We start from the raw sequence: 19,994 nt of genomic DNA on the forward strand, positions 1-19,994 counted from the left end.
TGCACCCCTCTTGCATTGACACAGATAGAGGCCAACGATGGTGTCAGCGATTGAGTTCAGCCGGCAGCAGTGCAGGACAAATGCCTTGGACCAAGGTCTCCATGGTGATCGCCATCCTGAGGTTGACGTCAGTGTGTTGGCATGCTGGCACAATCACCTTGAACTGAAGGCGGATGGATTCCTCCATCGTGCCTTACAGTCTGAGGAGTGTAGCTGTCATTCCTTCCTGGTGTTCCCATGATTGGCGCTGCAGCTCCAACTAAATGTGGACTGAATCCAGAGGCTCTTCATCTGACTCGGATTCAGCAGATTTCTGTCCTCCAGCAGCCCTCTGAGTGCCGGTGACCTCGGGTGTCCTGTGGAACAGATAGTGAACCTGAGCCTGCTGTACATGTCGGTCTCATTGAGTTGTGTGTCGTTGCGCTGGTGGAGGGTTTGACTGGGCACAGTGACTGGTCTTCAAGGGTGCTGCCCTCAGAGTCCTAACCCGAGGTGCTGTTGGTGCTGGAATCGGGGCTAAGGTTGCCTGAGGCTGATGTGGCAGATGTTTCTAAGAGAGAAAGTGGAGATTATTAGTGCATGGCCACCGCACTACACACATTGGATTTGCAGTTGAGCTGCCAAAGGGATGATCTGGTGCATGGTCCTCACTTGGATACTTGATGCTGACCTCGCTGTCACCACCGGAACAGTACACATCCTCTCCGGCCAGCTCTAACGCGTGGTCTTTGAAGGGAATGAGGACCTTGATGTCCGGCACTCCACTCCTGGTCTGGGACCTCTCTCATTGATTGTGCATGATCTTGCCTTGTGTAAAGATAGGTGGAGAGAGTGTGAGCAAGGTGCATGCCAGGCCAAATGAGAAGGATGCCAGGCCTGCGTGTGTGCTGAGTGGAACCATGGAATGGATGAGGGGGTGATTTCCGAAGGAGATGAGATGAGATGGAGATGTGAGGGTGTGTGTGTAAGAGTGAGTGATGATAAACTGGCAGTGAGTGAGATGCCAGTGATGTGTAATGGACTTGTGAGTGTGTGAGTTTGGAGTGAAGAAATGATTGGCTTACTCTGCCGGCACCGATGTGGTCACTAATTCTTTTTCTGCACAGGATGGCCAATCTCTTGTGAGCAGTGTTGGCACTGACCACCACTGCCACCGCTTCCCAAGCTGGATTGGTATTGTTGCTGCCCCTCCTGCGACCAGAGAGGGGGTAGAGGACATCACGGCGAGCCTTCACAATGTCCTAAAGGCATTCCAGTGACAAGTTACTGAATTGCGGCAGTGGGGGGGGGCGGTGGGCTGCAGTCTTCTTGCCTGTTAGGACCATGTCTTCTGTGCAGCAGTCCTGGGCTGGAAGCACTGAGAGGTGTACATGCGGCTGCACTTTAAATATGATGCCGGGCGTGAGGAAGCGGCGAGGTGACAGATGGCAGGTGAATTGGAGGCTGCCTGCCAGCGACCTGGCGTGTTTCCCAGGAATGCAAGATTAATGAGGCGGGATTGGGATGATATGGTGCAAAAACCTGCCATTGCAGCCAGCAAGTAAAGTGTCCTTTTCCCTGCCCACTACCGCACTTAGTGCAAATCTGGGATGATTCTGCCCCCAATCTCAGAAAATGTAGCCCTCTACAATGTTAGGTGCAAAGCAGAAGTGGAATGAGACTTCCAAGTGGAAGGGGTCATAAACCTTCTAGCTTACTGCATTTGGTAGATAGACTCCCAAGTCATATGGCTGAATTGGCATCAGCACGCATCAGAAGCTTTTCACATCTTTGATTACTTTGTAAAAGTAATAGAATTCTAAGAAATTCAAAAAATAAATTACAGTGGAAACTATGCAGGTTTATTTTCTGGATATGTGCCAATGATACCTGTGCTTTTCTGAGATGTGCCAACAGTCAGAGATGTTGCTTTCAGCTGCCATGTACTCAAACAATTTACAGAGGAGTACAGAGGATATATGGCACAGAAAGAGATCACTTGGCCAGTGATCTGTGCCAGTGTTTCTGCTCCACTCTCATCCCTTCTCATGTAATTCCACCATCCTGACCATCTGTTCCCTTCTCTCTCAAACGCTTGTCTAGCTTCCCCTTAAATGCATCTATACTATTCACATCAACCACTCCCTGAAGCACCGAATTCCCCATTCCTACCCTTCACTGGTAAAGAAGATTCTTCTGAATTCCCTATTGGAATTCTTTGTGACTATCATAGTGATGGCCTCTAGTTATGCTCTTCCCCACAGAAGGAAACATTCTCTCAGTATCCACTCTATTAAAACCTTTCATAATTTTAATGACCTCTATTAGGTCACCCCTCAGCCTTCTTTTTTCGTGAGAAAAGAGACCCAGTGTATCAATCAGTTCCTGAAATGTATACCCACACATTTCAAGTATCATCTTTGTAGATCTTCTCTGCACCCCTTCCAGTGCCTCTATACTCCTATTATAATATGGGGAGCAGAACTCTGCGGTCTAAGCAAGGTTCAATACAGGTTTAGGCATATGTGACCGTATGGTTAGTTGAGAACTTGGGGAAGCTGCATCTCTCGTAAAATTTAGAGATGAGTTCATCTATGAAAATACCCTGGGGTTAAAATTCCATGAGGCGTGGGGAGAAGGATGCACATCCGCAAGTAAGCATCGCAAACCACCCACCACAAACCTTTGTCACATATCCTGAAATACATTCCAGGAGTCAAAGAATGGTCTTCCTACTTTGAGGGCAAATAGGGAGTGCAACCATCAGTTGGGGTGTATCTCAGTTGCCCACCCATCCAACAAGTCATGTACAGTGCCACATTGTGCTGGATCTGACAGGAGAAGATATCATAGACACCAAACCGCAGCCCCCCACTGCACCCAAACCACCCCCCCCACCCCCCCCCCCCCCCCCCCCCCCCACCCCCCCCCCCCCCCCCCCAACCCCCCCCCGACCACCCCATCCTACCCCACCCTGCCATCCCAATATCACTGCAGAAAGGAACTGCAAAGAGGCAACAATTAGACATATTTTTAAAGAAATATCTGTTTTGAAGATCATGATCTAAACCTGTACCCCACGCACCATTTGTCAGACTGTTTATACTGTATCATATTCACCACATCTTCCATTACTAATGATTGGCCTAGCTGATGGGAGGCCAGGATGTGGGAAACACCATTGTTGGGCACCTCACAATCTGCCCTCCCTCCCTCCCATATGACTAAATATGGGGCAGACAGGGGCATTTCTCTTTACAACAGTTTATGATATTCCAACAGAAGGCCGGGATCCATCATAATCAGGTACAGGGTTAATTTTCAACTCTTCCAGCTCCCAACAGGTCTACAGCAGGAGTGCAGTCAGGTGCTATGGAACTTCAGCCCCAATTTTATTTTTCCTTTGTCTCATTCGTACATCTTGTGACTGTTTTGTGGGATACATTCTTGGAATGTATCTCTAGGCTTGGAATCCTATTATCATACAAAAATTCTGAACACTTCCAATTAATCAGCAATTTTTTTTGTCTAAATCAGGTTGCAAAGCAGGTATACTACAAGCCTTACTTATGCTTTTTAATTGATTTAATATAGTGCTTTTCATGGTAAGACCATTCATTTTCCAATTAGTCCTTAATCCTTCCTATGAACTTCCAGAAAAATGCTCATGTATAATCCAGAAGAAAGGCACTGCATTTTCTGAAGACATCATCAAGTTATTGAGCTGTTTATTTTATTCATGTGCACATTATATTTTATTAACTAAGGTATTCTCTAGGGCTATGACATTTTGAGATTTAACTTCAGCCTGTTAGAACCTTCTGCTTCAAAGCATTGTTCAATAAAATAAACATTGATTTTCCTTTCACAATATTATTTACATCAAAGTTTAATGAATTGAATCTCTTTAAATATGTAGATTTTGATGCCACTTACACAACCATTTCTCTTTGGTCCAAGAATTACTAATTCAGCACAAAATTGGAATGAATTCCACTGATGTACCTCTGTGGTGTCAGGAAAGCTCTTGGTGACATTTTTATTGCAAATATGCACAGGTAGGTTGGATTCAACAAATAAGCATCATAATAACAGTGCATCAAGAATGAGCTAACTCGAGCATCATCATATATTCATTCTGGCGAGCAGCTTGAAATAAATAGGTATAAAGAATTTGTTAAATTTTCTTGAGTTTTACAATGAATCCTTTTGTCCTTAGTGGAAATTTTGCCATTTCTTCTTAAAGAAGAGATTATTTACTTTAATTTTTTTTTGCTGGTGGGGGGAATGCTTAAAACTGCAAACAAGGGCTCTGTACTGAGTCTTAATATGTAACTACCACAGCCACTGCTGTTAGAGCCAATTCTATTACGCACAAACTTTGTATGGACATCTTTAATTTGTCTGTCATTAGGCTATCACATATGATAGGATTCCACAATACAGTGTAGGCAACCTACCAGGTTCGCAAAGATGTAATGATATCCTTTAACATGCTTCCCAATGGTTATAACCTGTAATGAACAAATTGAGAAATTAGTTTATCTCTTGTGATATGCGGAATTGAAGAGCAAGTTATCAGAAATATACAAGAAACTTAAGTTATACCCAATATTATCCTTTCCAACATAAAATCAAAATAAAAACAATTTGCCAGCGCAGTTATTATGAAATACTAAATAATTTCTAACTTCATGTTCAGCTTCAGAAGAGAAGGAACAATCATACCATCCTTGTATGTCCTTTATGAGTTCTGACATCTATAACTTTGCTCAATTGGATACATAAACATTGATAGTGATTATTCAATTTATGCTCATATGTGATCAGGAATTATTCTTTAAAACAAGCAAGATGAAGATTGGTCATTTTTCAGTCTAATCATTATTTAGAAGGACATAGATTCTCTATCCTTGTCTGATTAATAAGGCTCAGTAAATGACAGGGTGAAATTTTAGTATGTTCACTTGCCATGAGCAGGATTGGGGGAAGCGGTAATGGGGTGTGTGTGGTGGTGGGGGCGGGTTTGGCGGGTAGTGAGGGCAGTAGTATGTGAGAAACCCTAGGTCGGGGTTTCCTGCATAAGGATTGCCAGGCTTGGATTCCAGTTGGGTGGGGAACACTATAAGAAGAGGCCACGGGACCAGGTAAATCTGGGAGGGAGGGATCAAATACTTGACCCTGAGGTTAGAGGGGGAAGGTATTCAATCTGAGAGAGATAAGGATGGGAGACAGAAAGTAGAGGCCTGAAGGATCAGAAGCTGGTTTTGAGGTTTTCAGAGATTGAAGACTACACCAGGGTAATGTTTGGAGGCCTCAGAGAAGGGAGGAAATCTCAGGCATTAGTGGGTGTCCGGGGAGGACAGAGTTCTTGCCTGAAGGTTATGGCCTTGGGGGTGATTGAAGGGTCATTGGGGAAGGGTGTCCGATCATGTGGGAAGAGTGACCGATTATGCGGGTTTGGTCAGGCTCTGAATCCAGCAGATGTTTGGAAAGACACTGCCTCCTGGATCCAGTAGTCGAGTTTCCCGAGGAACAGAAACTCAGCCAGCCAAACTTCAATTTGAAATAGTCAACAAATGTGAGGCAGGAAGCATCATTATAATATTTAAATTGTTAAACCACCTCCTGTGAGTGGGTTGGATGCCTGCGCCACTGTCCCACCTCCATTAGAACTGGAAGTGGGCAGGTTGGAGGAGGATTGGGTTTGAGGTTCAGATTTATAATGCTTTAACCTTCCATCCTGTGAAATCCCATCTGTTTTTTGGGTTAAAATTGTCCCAAAATATCTGAATAAAACTATTGCTTTACCCTCATGGTGCTAAGCTAAAAGGTTCCTCCAGCTTCATATTAAATAATATGATAAACTACCAAGAAGAAATTAAATTTTCTACCCCCTTAAAACATTGAACCAGAAGGTCCAATCTTCCCATTTCTCAGCACAACCACTAACTCAGCTATTGGAATCAAGTGCATGTGTACTGACTTGAACCCAGATCTTTGCATCTAATGTAGAACAAACTGATATTCTAATGAGGAAAGGGGCACTGACGTCTTTGCTGTAGCTATATTTTCTTAATTTATGCACAGAAACAAAGAAAGGAGGATTCTTGCCAATTGCTAAGTATATATTCCTATCTAGTAAAGTTAATTTGTCATGCAATTTTGAATATAAGGCATTTAATTCACACGAATGAGGAACATTCTCTAATATCTAACTGGTGATGTCTTACATGTTCATGGATAAGGAAACCAGAGGTGAAATGACACCTCCCACAAATTCTTGACTCTTATAAAATACTACAAGCTTTCTGTCCACCAAGATTCTCACCCTCATGTTGACTAAGGTTCAAATACATTTTCATTTCTGCTACTGGTGGACTCTTAAATGTCAACTCCTCCCTTCCAGCTGCCACTGATGAGTTTAAATTGCCTCACCTTCATATCCATCCTGCTGGGCTGCCTTGAATTTTAAGTGAGCTGCAAAAACTTTGAATAAGTCAGAAGGGAAGTTGTCATTTAAGTATCACAGAGCTGGAGAAGGCATAAAGAGTGGACCAACAGCTGGCAGCAGCTGACATGATATGGTGCAGCTATTTGACATATGGGGATACTTAACTGTACAACCCTTATAAATGCTAGCTTTGTGCTGCCTACGCATTATCATGTTTGCAGCATGGCATTGCTAACTGAGCTCTTAAATGGCTGCACACATAAACAGGAAGCCCAAAATTCTGAGAGACTAGCACAAGTTAAAACTAATCTACTTAAAACCAGCCTGCACCTCTTAAAGGGACGGCATATTGTGGCTAGAGCAGGTCATACAAGTCGTTGTACAAGTCACTCTGATATGGAAAATGACTGAATAATGGAACAACACGGGAGAAAGTGAGTTTCAAGGTTTTGATGGATGAGTGGAAAGGAGAAAATAAGTGCAATATTTGCAGGAGGCCCCTAGCCAAATGCTCAGAAGACAGTGGGATCAGAAAACCATAGCACTGAATACCAGGAGGTATTGGCCACAAGGACCTGGGTACAATGTCACAAAATGTTCAAGAACTTCACACAAATGGTCAATGCAGGCGAATTGCTATATTCCCCCAACTGCATCACTACATTGCTCAATTATTCAATTCCCAACAATCTCTCTTAATCACCACTCCTATCTAACATTCTTCATTATACTCACCCTCACACAAATTACATTGCCTCACACCTGGACTGAGTGGGAAATTACCTGTAAATGGAGAGTGGACTGGGTGGGAAATTACCTGTACGTGCAAACTGGGCTGGGTGGAAAGGATTGGATCAGTTCACTGTTCTACAGCCTGCCTGATTTTCCTTTACATTGAGGTTACCCAGACTATCTTATGTGGCCCATGTTCTGTATTGGATGTTTTGAGCAGGATTAGAATAGCCATAATCTTAAGAGATGGTCTTGCATATGCCTGAGATCTAAATGGATCTTCAGCAACTCAGTGCAAATGAGCAGTAGACACTTGGGATTAGAGTGATGATTTTTGAAATGACAAATATTGATATAACTAATATATTAAATTATTTGCACAATTTTCCAGTAGCTAAGTATAATCAAATTAAATAACATCTCAAGGAGAAGTCTGATTATAATTTTAGATAAGTTGAATGATTACAGGAGACGGAATAGAAAATTATGCATAGAATAATCTGTTGCAGTATGAAGTTCAATGGTGCTTCAGAGTGCTATCCTACATCAATTTCCAATTTATGTAAGTTTCCAATTTTGACTGTCTTATCAGGAGGTTTGTTGAATGGAAGCCAGTCACCCCCAGGGAGGAATACAAAATTGAACATCAATCAGAGATGAGTGACACTGCAGTCATATTAAGAATGGCACAGACTGGTATTATACTGCCAATAAATCAACTGATTATCCACTCAGTTAGAAAGGGGCACTTTGCTTAGACAGACCGTGAAATGTGGAAATAATAATTTTCTGTATGAACATTCAACATTGGCTATCAGCAAGCTTTTGAGTCTTTATTTGTTTCCTATAAGTTAAAATGAAATCATGTAACATTCTGCTAAGACTACTTCAACTTCAGTGCTTGGGTTGGACTGTGAATCACTTACAATGACCAGAATTTTCCCGGCCCACTGGCGTCAGGTGTGTTTGGTGGGGTGAGTGGACAAAATGGCAAGAGGGCCAAAAATCAGTTTCACGATGTCGTGAAACCAGTTTGCGATTGTCCGCTCAGCCCACCAATGGTGGGTCGTATTTCTTGCCATCGGACGTCAGAAACCTCATTGTAATGCATCAGCATATCATTATAAGGCCAGCCCCCAGGACTCATTCCCCCTGCCCCCCCACTGGATCGTCCACCCATGTCGGCGGGAAAACAACAGCGTGCACCTGGCGAGCTGGACTTCAAGGTTAGTTTGCCTACCTTGCTTCGGTCAGCACTCACAGTCATCAGCACCAGGTTTCACAGATAGCGCCACATTACTTTTAGGGGGACTCACGGGCAGGTCTCTACCTCCGAGATCAGCCATATGTGGGTGGCTTTTCAATGGCTGCAGGGCTAGGGCTTGCTTGGGGAAGGGGAAGAAGTGGCCTCAGGCAAGGGAAGAGGCTGAAGGATGAGAGCTGTATTGGGGGAAGGAGGGTATCCCAGGGTGTGTGTGCGGAGCACATGTTGAACTGTGCAAGTACCTTCAAGATGGTGAACGCTGAGGAGACAGGCTCCAGAGGAGATAAGGCCAGATGGACATGTCAGGGTGTATGTGAGAATAGGCGGTGATGTCCCTTGATCTGGCAGTGAGTGAGATGCCAGTGAATGTCTGATGGGCTTGAGTGTGTGAGTGTAGAGCGATGAGATGGTTGCCATATCCTGGCTGCATGGATGAGATCATTCATCCTCTATCTGCATTAGATGGCCAACCTCTTCTGTGCAACATTGGCATTGATCACCACTGCCATCACCTGCCAAGCCAGAGTGGTAATGTAGCTGCCCCTCCTGCAGCCAGAGCTGGGGTAGGGGACATCACAGCGAGCCTCCACGGCATCCAAAAGGTACTCGAGGGCTGCAGGCTTCTTGCCTTTCGGAGCCATGTCTTCTTTGCTGCAGTCCTGGGCTGGAAGCACTGAGTGCGGCTGCACTTTAAATTTGGTGCCTGGCGCGATGAAGCGGCGAGGTGACGGCATGGCAGGCGAATTGGAGCCCGCCCGCCATGGAAACGGCGTGTATCCTGGGAATGCATAACTAATGCAGTGTGTTTGGGATGATCGGTGTGAAAAGCTGTCATTGCGGTTGGCAGTAAAACATTGAATTGCCAGATCGGAACTCAATTTACATAAAGCAAATCTTTAGTCTGAAATAACATTTTTAAAATTTTTCCCCTTAACAGGCCTGTTGATGCATGGAAGCTTGTACACATACAATAGAAATAATGTAATAAGGTCGGCCTGTATCATGTACCATAAAGAAAATAAGCAATGACCTGTGGAAGAAAAGAGACACCTTTGAAATGTGGATGTTAAGATATATGCTTAAAATTTCCATGTACAGACCATAAGAGGTGCTTAAAATTGTAAGTCAAAAAGAACTCTAAAAAGTGACATCCAGAAAAGAAAATGTCCGTATTTCAGCATTTGATCAGAGCTGAAAAGTTACAGATATCTCTCCTATTGGGCAAATTGGAGGGCATCAAAAAGAGGGGTCAACCTAGGCACAGTTGGATGACGGACATCACAGAGCGGTTACAGACAAGCTACAGTGGATGTGTGAGGATGATGCAAGACAGATGAATGTGATATACTATGACAGCAGATTTCCTAGTAGGAGTAGCTACAAATAGCTGCAGCAGTAGCAGCAGTATCACCTCTGTTCCAGGGAATGTCATGATGCATAAAGGATCGATGGAAGCCTTGCTTTTGTCACAGTAATTATACCATGACAGATAATTATCCAATCATCAGACGCAAAAGCAAGTGAAAGATATATATTGCTTTCTCCATGATTTACTGTATTTCGCATTTAAAGGATAGATTTTATTACAGATCTATCAATGTGGAACCTCACATTGTGAATCTCTAGCCATATGATTTGACTAATTAATATCACTATAAATTTTGACGCAGTGTCACTGTTTATTGAAAATATACAAAAGAGTACCTGGTCCATGATGTCATTAACTTTGTCACGTTCGCAGTCAAGGATCACTTGTCTTTCCTTTTTATTTTCCAGGTCCTGAAAAAGTGAGCGGTAGGCTTCATCTTTCCTCTCATCTTTTATATTTCCCACATTGATTGCTGTGACTTGCCATTTGTTTTCAGCAGCAGCATCCAGGACTGCTTGTAAGACTGATAATCCTGGGGGAAAGGAACAACAGAGCATAGTCTCCATATTACATTCAAGCCTGAAGAAAACCAGTTAAAGATTGAATTATTTCACTGTAAATCACCCAGTATTCTCATTTTCAATTAAAATTTGCATGAAATTAATGACATGTTATGACTAATGGCTTAGTCTGACAAAAACATATCAGAGGATGTTTTAAACTGAACATTTTTACATGACTGTAAACATTCATACATCAATTACCCTGACCAATGAGGAATAGGAGCAGGGGAGGACCATACAGCCATCAAGCCTGCTCTGCCATTCAACATGGTGGACAGACCTTGGGCTTCAGCTCCAAATGATTTGATGGATTTTTTAATAAAACTTTAGTGAGATTAAATAATTTATCATCTATTTTTAAATAATGTATTAAAAATATATGTGAATTGATCCTAATTACTGACATTTGCCAGTGGAATCCAACTTCAAGACAAGACAATGGGGGAAAAGTGAGGCAAGATCAGCAATGAGGTCTATTGCATTCCCACCTGACATCAATTTCCCTCCTCCTGGCCCAAAGCAGCAGCTCCTGATCAGCCCTTCCCAACATGTCGATGTGGAGAGGAAGCTAGTAAGTTGCTCCACTTCCCCGCTGACCTTTGCTGCCTCCAGCAGTAGAAAGGTGACTGTAGCCCTTTGGTGTAGTGGCAGAAAGCAAACCCACAAACCTCCCCAAATCAGTGCATAGATAGTGGGGGCCAGTAGTCGGCTCCTCTCTCCCTAGTCTCACCTTTTTAGGCCTTTTCCTCTGCCAGCTCCTAAACTAAATTCTCTGTTCCTCTTTGAGGTTCTTCCATTCCCTTTAAACCCTGGTCACATTTTCAGGTGCCAAGAAATCACTCAAGAGTAGTTATCAGATTGGTTACCTTATGGCCTGTTTGCATGAGAAATAAGCCCCAAACTAGGAAAACAGGTCACAGTTGCGGCAGAATGACAACGGTGAATGGGGTTCCCACTTCACTGCTACCCTGCCAGCCTCAAAGTCAAGGTGAAGCTTATGATCAAGGAGAAGGCCTACTTAGGATGATATCTCATTAAACTGAAGCAACAGCTTCCCCTTATCCCACAGAGGTACATTAGCCACCAGTTGATCTACAGAACAGTTTTGATAGTGGAACCTGTGAGAAACCTACTCCACTCATCTTTTGCCCATTGGCATACTATATAGCTGCTAGATTAAGGAAAGATATGAGGAAGGAGGTGGAAGAGTCAAGAGGAAATAAATTCATCATGCACTGTGAAGAACTTGGAGGAGAATTCGGCCCATAATGCAGCAGATTTCTGGGTGCTAACTGATTGCTCAGGAGATTAATTTTAGTTGGTGTTTTTGCACATCCAATTTCACCCCCAGAAGTGTGCCAGCTGCTTAATTGGAAGCCAGTATTTTGAGTGTCCACTGCACCCACCTAAAAAGGGCATTAGACACTTTGAATATGCTAATCAGAGCTTGATGCCGGTTTTAGAACCCCTCTACAAAATTCAGTAGCAAAAGCAAAACCAAATTTTTGGCCACAGTTGTTAATTGATGACCATGACTAATTAAGACAGTGTTTCACGTGATTAAAAGCTGCCATATTCCACAGTAAGTCTAACATTACTATTCTAGAATTCACACATAAATAGTTTAAGTATAACTTCACTGACTACTCTTTGACAATTTGAACTTTCTTGTAGATTATGTAGTCTAGTATATGCATCAACTGGAACTACAGCAGTGATATAGGCAGCTGTCTGCAGTGAAAGATAGACCATGTACTTCATGCATGCAGAATTGAATCAAAAGGGAATCATAAGAAAGAAAGACTTGCATTTTATAGTACCTTTCACAGCCAAAGGATGTCCCAAAGCACTTTACAGATAATGAAGTACTTTTGAAGTGCATCAATGTCATAATGTATGAAACATAGCAGCCAATTTGTGCACAGGAAACTCCCAAAAGCAGCAATTTGATAATGACGGAATAATCTGTTTTTTGTAACGTTAATTCCGGGTAAATATTGACCAGGATGTAGGGAGATAAATCCCCTGTCCTTCACCAACATAGTACTATTGGATTTATTACATCCATGTGGGAGGCCAGACTCTCAGTTGGTTTAATGTCTTATCCAAAAGCAGCACCTCTGACAGTGTAACATTCCCTCAGTGTGGCACTGGTGTGTTGGTTTTTGCTTTAAAGTCCGAAAATGGAATTTAAACTCACAACCTTCTGACTGAAAGACAAGGGTCTTACCAATTGAGCAACATTTGGTTTTAATGGAAAATTCAGGCTAGTTGAGAAATCTATTTAATCTATGGAATTTCCACTTTAAAAAAGATTGAATAGTATTTATTTATTCATATGGCCAAGATTCTCTATATGGAAAATGCATCCAAAGATGTCAGCACAAGGCTCAGACTTTGGGATTCACTTTCATAAACTATTAAAGAATGGCTACCAATTAAGGACTTCATAAAATCCACCATCTCAGACTTTGAGATTGTCCATAGGTAGGGGAGGGGAGGGGAGGCAAAATGGAGATTGGAGGTTTAAAAGGGGCAACTATCCCAAGCTGCTAGCAGCCAGTAATGCAGTTGTGATGCTAGAAGGAACACATAAAAAAAATTATAAAAACAAAAATCTGGGGATGCTGGAAATCCAAAACAAAAACAAAAACAGAATTACCTGGAAAAACTCAGCAGGTCTGGCAGCATCAGCGGAGAAGAAAAGAGTTGATGTTTCGAGTCCTCATGACCCTTCAGCAGAACTGGTTCTGCTGAAGGGTCATGAGGACTCGAAACGTCAACTCTTTTCTTCTCCGCCGATGCTGCCGGACCTGCTGAGTTTTTCCACACAAAAAATTACTCTGTCAGGTTCTGCCAAGTTTGGGAGCAGCATCCGAGAACAGGCTTTTGGCCCCATTAGCATGCTCATAGGGCTTGGTGGCTATTTCAGGTGAGCACCACAAACACTTTGGTAGGCAATTCTAGGGAGATCAGAGCAAGGAGAAGGATTAAGGATCACCAAGATGCCACCTTCAGCTATTCCACCCCACCTCTTATTCTCTTGGATGACTAGTAATCAGGTGAATGCATGGGACAAATAAAAGTGACTTAACCGTCATGTCTGTTTATTTTTTTTAACTCTTCCAACTTAATTCCTTTCTCTTCAGGGAGATTCTGAATTTTTTTTAATTAGACCAGAACTTTAAAGACAACTGAATGAAATTTCAGAACATCTGCCTAATCTTAAAATTACATTATTCAGCCCTTAACTCAACCTTAATGTGTTATCATTTGCTATTTTTAATTCATTTGAATTGTTAGATTATTCCACAGTGGAATGGTCATACATAATCATTGTATACAAAGGAAAGCAAAACAAAGGAAGCGAGAGTAACATATAGACAAAAATTGTGTGTACCTCTGTCACTGTCATATAGATAAGCAAACTTGTCCCATTGATAATATTCGATCAAACTAAGAAGAGCACCCTTGAGATCTGGCCTCATCTGTATGACAAATTGGTGTAAGCCATCTGCAGGAAAGCTTGGGGTGATAAAAGAAACATGCAGTGTTCCACAGAATGATGTAAGCGTATTTACAGACTTCTTGTCGTAAAATCCGAAAATGGCGTAGACTCCTCTTGAAAACTGGGAACAAACTGTGAGAGAAAACATATCAAACAGATCTTAAATTATGGACACTTAACAGTCAGAACTTTGTTGTCACTAAACACATTCACAACCTAAAAGGAAAAGTGTTCCTTCATGAGAATGGAATCGCACTGAACAGAAACAAAATCGAGATGATTCTCAAAAATCTCAGTTCTACATTGGTCCAACTGCTAGACTTCTAAAATATCTGTAGTTGCAGTTAAATCATGATGTATACTCATCTCTTCTAAACTAAAGCAGCTATGATCATTTCATTCACCATTTGTGAATTGTCATCAAAAGAATTAGGGCATAATCCTACAAAAAGCTGATCTCCTAAATTTGCCAGTCATAATGTACATGTGGATTATAATTAATATATTTAGTTATCTTCTATAACATCAATTAGGTTTACTAACATAATAAGGACCAATGGATCATATTTCTCCAAATATCACATGGAGTCCAAAACTCCATGAGTAGGTGTCTACAAGAATCTATATCTCATTCCTCCCAGAATCGTGGTAGGGTTCACTTTATCATCATCTTCCACCTCACCATGTTCTACATTCATCAGATCATTTTCAACCGTTTCCACTACCTCCACTTACCACCTTTCAGCATTTGAAGGCAGTGTTTGCTCCATGATACCCCACAGCACACCTCTACCATTGTTGGCATTTGCTCTGCTACATCCCATGCAAGCACAGGCACAGCAACACCAGAGCATTCACCTTTTTCAACATGTTGTCCAAGTTCCAAAAGGAGACAGTGGGCTGAATTATATGAGGTGTTGAATTTCTCGCATATCCTCAGCTAAAAAATCAGGGGGAGCCCGGCAAAGGGAACGCTGGCTGCCCCACAGCCATTTTCCAGTAATATGCTGCAGGAAGGAATTATGACCCTCAGGTACGGGAAGTCCTGGCTCAGAGAGCTGCCGGCCAATCAGAGGACACATAGTGTCTTCAATCCTTTGGGACAGAGGGTGGAATTTTCCACGCCCGCTGGTGTCGGGCGTCATGGCAAGCGTGAGCAGACAATATTGGAAAAGAGGGGTATTCCAGGTTGTGTGTAAAGACACATGTTGATCTGTGCCAGTGGTTTCAAGAGGGTCAGGGCTGAGGAGGAAGTCTCCAGAAGAGATGAGTCCAGATGGAGATGTGAGGGTGTGTGAGAGAGTGAGTGGTGATGTCCCTTAAGTTGACAGTGAGTCATAGAGATCTACAGCACAGAAAAAGGCCCTTTGGCCCATCAAATCTGTGCCGGTCAAGCAAGTACCTAACTATTCTAATCCCATTTTCAAGCACAAGGCCCATAGACTTGTATGCCATGACATTGCAAGTGTACATCCAAATACTTTTAAATGTTATGAGGGTTTCTGCCTCTTAACGCCCTTTCAGGCAGTGAGTTCCAGATTTCCACCACCGTCTGGGTGAAAAAATTCTTCCTCGCATCCCTTCTAAACCTCCTGCCCCTTACCTTAAATCTATGCCCCCTGGTTATTGATCCCTCCACCAAGAGGAAAAGTTCCTCCCTTGCTACTCTATTTATGCCCCTCATAATTTTATACACCTCAGCCATGCAACCCCTCAATCTCCTCTGCTCCAGAGAAAATAACCCCAGTCTATCCAATCTCTCCTCATTGCTAAAACTCTCCAGCCCAGGCAACATCCTGGTAAATCTCCTCTGCACTCTCTCTAGTGCAATCACATCCTTCCTATAATGCGGATTCCAGAACTGCACACAATTCTCTAGTTGTGGCCTAAACAGCATTTTATACAGTTTCAGCATAACCTCCCTGCTCTTATATTCTATGCCTCAGCCAATAAAGGCAAGTATCCTATCTGCCTTCTTAACCACCTTATCTACCTGTCCCGCTGTTTAAGGGACCGGTGGACAGGCACACCAAGGTCCCTCTGATCCTTGGTACTTCCCAGGGTCCTACCATTCATTGTGTATTCCCATGCCTTGTTTGTCCTGCCCAAGTGCATCGCCTCACACTTACCCAGATTAAATTCCATTTGCCACTGATCAGCCCATTTGACCAGCCCGTCTATATCCTCCTGTAATCTAAGGCTATCTTCCTCACTATTCACCATCCCACCAATTTTCGTGTCATCCGCGAACTTACTGATCAACCCTCCTACATTCAAGTCTAAATCGTTTATAGATACCACAAACAGCAAGGGACCCAACACCAATCTCTGTGGAATCCCACTGGACACAGGCATCCAGTCACAAAAACACCCCTCGACCGACACTCTCTACTCCCTTCCACTCAGGATCCAATTTGCCAAATTGCCTTGGGCTCTTACCTTTGTTATCAGTCTTCCATGCGGGACCTTATCAAAAGCCTTGCTGAAGCCCAAGTAGACTACGTCAAATGCATTGCCCTCAACTACACACCTGGTCACCTCTTCGAAAAATTCAGTCAAATTGGTCAGACATGGCCTCTCCTTAAAACCATGCTGACTGCCCTTGATTAATCCCTGCCTCTCCAAGTGTAGATTAATTCTGTCCCTCAGAATTGCTTCCAATAGTTTCCCCACCTCTGAAGTTAGACTGACTGGCCTGTAATTCCCTGGTTTATCTCTTCCTCCCTTCTTGAATAACGGTACCACATTGGCTGTCCTCCAATACTCTGGCACCTCTCCTGTAGCCAGGGAGGTATTGAAAATTACTGCCAGCGCCCCTGCTATCTCCTCCCTTGTCTCACTCAACAGCCTGGGATACATTTCATCCAGGCCTGGAGATTTATCTACTTTTAAGCCTGCCAGACCACTTAGAACTTCCTCCCTTTCTATGCTAATGTCTTTAATTATATCACAGTCCTTCTGCCTGATTTCCATACCCACGTCGTCCCTCTTACTTGTGAACACTGACTCAAAGTATTCTACCTATGTCTTCCGGCTCCGCACGCAAATTACCACTATGGTCCTTAATGGGCCCTACTCTTTCCCTAGTTATCCTCTTACTCTTAATGTACTTGTAAAATAACTTTGGATCTTACTTTATTTTATCTGCCAATGTTTATTCATGCCCCCTTTTTGCTCTCCTAATTTCCTTTTTAAGTTCTCCCTTACATACTCTATACTCCTCTAGGGCTTCTGCTGTTTTGAGCCATCGGTATCTGCCATTATCCTCCCTTTTCCTCTTAATCCAATCCTGCATATCCCACAACATCCAGGGTTCCCTTGATTAGTTGGTCCCACCCTTTGTCTTTACTGGAATATGTTGGCCCTGTACTCTCCCTATCTCCTTCTTGAATGAGTCCCACTGCTCCAACGCAGATTTACCTAAAAGTAGCTGCTTCCAGTCCACTCTGGCCAAATAATATCTGATCTTATTAAGATTGGCCTTTCACCAAGTTAAAACTCTGATTTCTGGCCCATTCTTGTCCTTTTCCATTACAACCTTGCATCTAACGGAGTTATGATCACTATCTGCAAAATATTCTACCACTGATACCTCTACCGCTTGCCCAGCTTCATTCCTTAAAACTAAGTCCAGGACCGCCCCCTCACTTGTAGGGCCTTCTGCGTACTGGCTTAAAAAGCTCTCCTGAATGCATTTTAAGAAGTCTGCTCCCTCTAAACCTATCACACTATGACTATCCCAGCCAAGGGAAGATGAAATCCCCCATTATTACTCCCTATTATTTTTACACTTCTCTGAAATTTGCCTACATTTCTGCTCTTCTATTTCTCTCTGACTGTTTGGGGACCTATAGTGCACAACCAGCTATATGATTGCTCCTTTTTTGTTTTTCACCTCTACCCATATGGCTTCATTTGAGGAGCCTTCTAAGATGTCATCCCTCATTACTGCTGTAATTGATTCCTTGATCAATATTTCAATACCCCCTCCTCTTTTACCTCCTTCCCTGTCTTGCCTGAAGACTCTATATCCTGGAATATTGAGCTGCCAATCCTACCCCTCTCTCAACCATGTCTCTGCAGCAATGACATCATACTTCCATGTGTTAATTTGTGCCCTCAACTCATCTACCTTATTCGTCAGACTCCTTGCATTAAAATAAATACCTTCCAACTTTGCCAAGCTCCCTTGTGCCTTAACTGGCCTATAATTTCTATGCTTTCCAGACTCACTTGCTTTCTCTTTTAATTTTGGCTGTGCAGCTTCCCCTGCTGAACCTCCTCTCAGAAGCCCATCCCCCTGCCAAGTTAGTTTAAACCCTCCCCAGGTGCCAGTGAATGTGATGGGCTTGTTAGTGTGTGAGTTTAGAGTGATGAGCTGGTTGCCTTACCCGGGCAGCACGGATGAGATCACTCATCCTCGCTCTGCACTGGATGGCGAATCTCTTCTGTCCAACCTTGGCACTGAACACCACTGCTACTGCTTCCCAAGCCAGAATGGTAAGACTGATTGGCCTCCTGTAGCCAGAGCAGGGATAGAGGACATCAAAGCGGGCTCCACAGTATCGAGGTCTTCCAGGGATTGGGGGCTGCAGTCTTCTTGCCTTTCGGGACCATGTCTTCTGTGCAGCAGTCCTGGGCTGGAAGCACTGAGAGGTGTGCATGTGGCTGCACTTTAAATATGGCATATGAGGGAGTGATGAGGTGATGGCATGAAAGGTTATTTGGAGGCTGCCCACAAGTGAAATGGCATGTTTCCTGGGAATGCATGATTAATGAGGCAGAATTGGGATGATATGGCACGAAAGCTGCCATTGCAGCCAGCGTCCTTGTTCCTGCCTGCTGCCGCACTTAGTACAAATCTGGGATGACTGCACCCAGAGGTTTGTGGTGTTAGTTTGGAATCTGGGTCAGTGTTGAGGGGGTCTCACTGGGTGCCAAGCTGGCAGGTCTCAGCAAGGGGGCAGGGGTTGGGGGTCGAAGGGGCTGGGGTTTGAGAGGCCATGGGGCTTGGGCAGCTGCCGGGGTGGGCAAGCCCTTGGCGATGGCACTCCAATGGGCCCAGGCAGCCCATTAAGGATAGAATCCGCCCTACCCACTACCAGCCCTCACAGGGAAACCTGCCAGGATAGACCTCAACTGCCCTCCATTACATCCTGGCAGGGGTGGTATGAGGCCCTTAAGTGGGAAATAATTGTCTACTTCAGGGCCTCAATGGCCCACTGGTGTAATTGTGGTGAGGGCATAAGCAAGTGGGTAGGCAGTGGACAGGCTGCCAGCTAGTTTTAATGAGCTCCCCTGTCTTCAAACCCACCAACATGAGAGCATATAAATTCAGAGCAGTGATTTATTTGTACTTCTTTCAACTTAGTATAATATAATAATCATTGTTTGCAATTAATGTTGGGGAGACCAGTTGCAAATTCAGTAATTGCTTTGCTGAACACTTCTGTACTATCTACAACTGCAACTTAAAGGCTTGTTTGCCACTTTAACTCTTCATCTTACTCTCAATCTGATCTCTGTCCTTGCCCTCCTGCACTGTTCTAATGAAGCACAATGCAAGCTGAGAAAACAACATTCATTTTTCTACAGTGCATGCAACTTCAGTGCTTAACTACAGTTTGTATTTTCTCTCAAACAGTGGTGCGGGTTATGTAGAATGGAGGCACCAGAGTTCTGTGAATGGAGAGGATGAGTTGGCACTTAGCATAGGACTCTCTGGTACATGGCTGGTGGGGCACTCTGCATGCCAAGGTGTCCATCTGACTTTCTTCCACCACACTCCTGGGCCATGACAGCTTTCATACTTTTCCATGCTTCCCACTCATTTTGCTATTCCACTTTTTTTATTCATTCATGGGATGTGGGCATCACTGGCTAGGCCAGCATTTATTGCCCATCCCTAATTGCCCTTGCTCAAAAGGCATTTTTAAGAGTCAATCACATTGCTGAGGGTCTGGAGTTACATGTAGGCTGGACCAGGTAAGGACAGCAGATTTTCTTCCCTAAAGGGCATTTGTGAAGCAAATGGGTTTTTACGACAATGGTTTCATGCTCATCATTAGACTTTTAAATCCAGATATGTACTGAAATCAAATTCCACCATCTGCCATGATGGGATT

The 19,994-nt window shown here is 43.5% G+C and overlaps 1 protein-coding gene across 5 annotated transcripts in view; it reads right to left on the reverse strand.

Moving 5' to 3' along the window:
* gria2b (glutamate receptor, ionotropic, AMPA 2b) overlaps positions 1 to 19,994 on the reverse strand; it is a 183,540-nt gene that overhangs the window by 112,720 nt on the left and 50,826 nt on the right. For all 5 annotated transcript variants that reach the window (XM_041187813.1, XM_041187798.1, XM_041187788.1 and 2 more), the window contains exons 3-5: positions 13,762 to 14,001; positions 10,134 to 10,330; positions 4,440 to 4,493 (exon numbers count right to left, since the gene is read on the reverse strand). In XM_041187813.1, the coding sequence (XP_041043747.1) occupies positions 4,440 to 4,493; positions 10,134 to 10,330; positions 13,762 to 14,001 (491 nt within the window). The remainder of the gene's footprint in view (positions 1 to 4,439; positions 4,494 to 10,133; positions 10,331 to 13,761; positions 14,002 to 19,994) is intronic.

The sequence above is a fragment of the Carcharodon carcharias genome, chromosome 1 (genome assembly GCF_017639515.1).
Source record: "Carcharodon carcharias isolate sCarCar2 chromosome 1, sCarCar2.pri, whole genome shotgun sequence".
NCBI classification, from domain to species: domain Eukaryota; kingdom Metazoa; phylum Chordata; class Chondrichthyes; order Lamniformes; family Lamnidae; genus Carcharodon; species Carcharodon carcharias.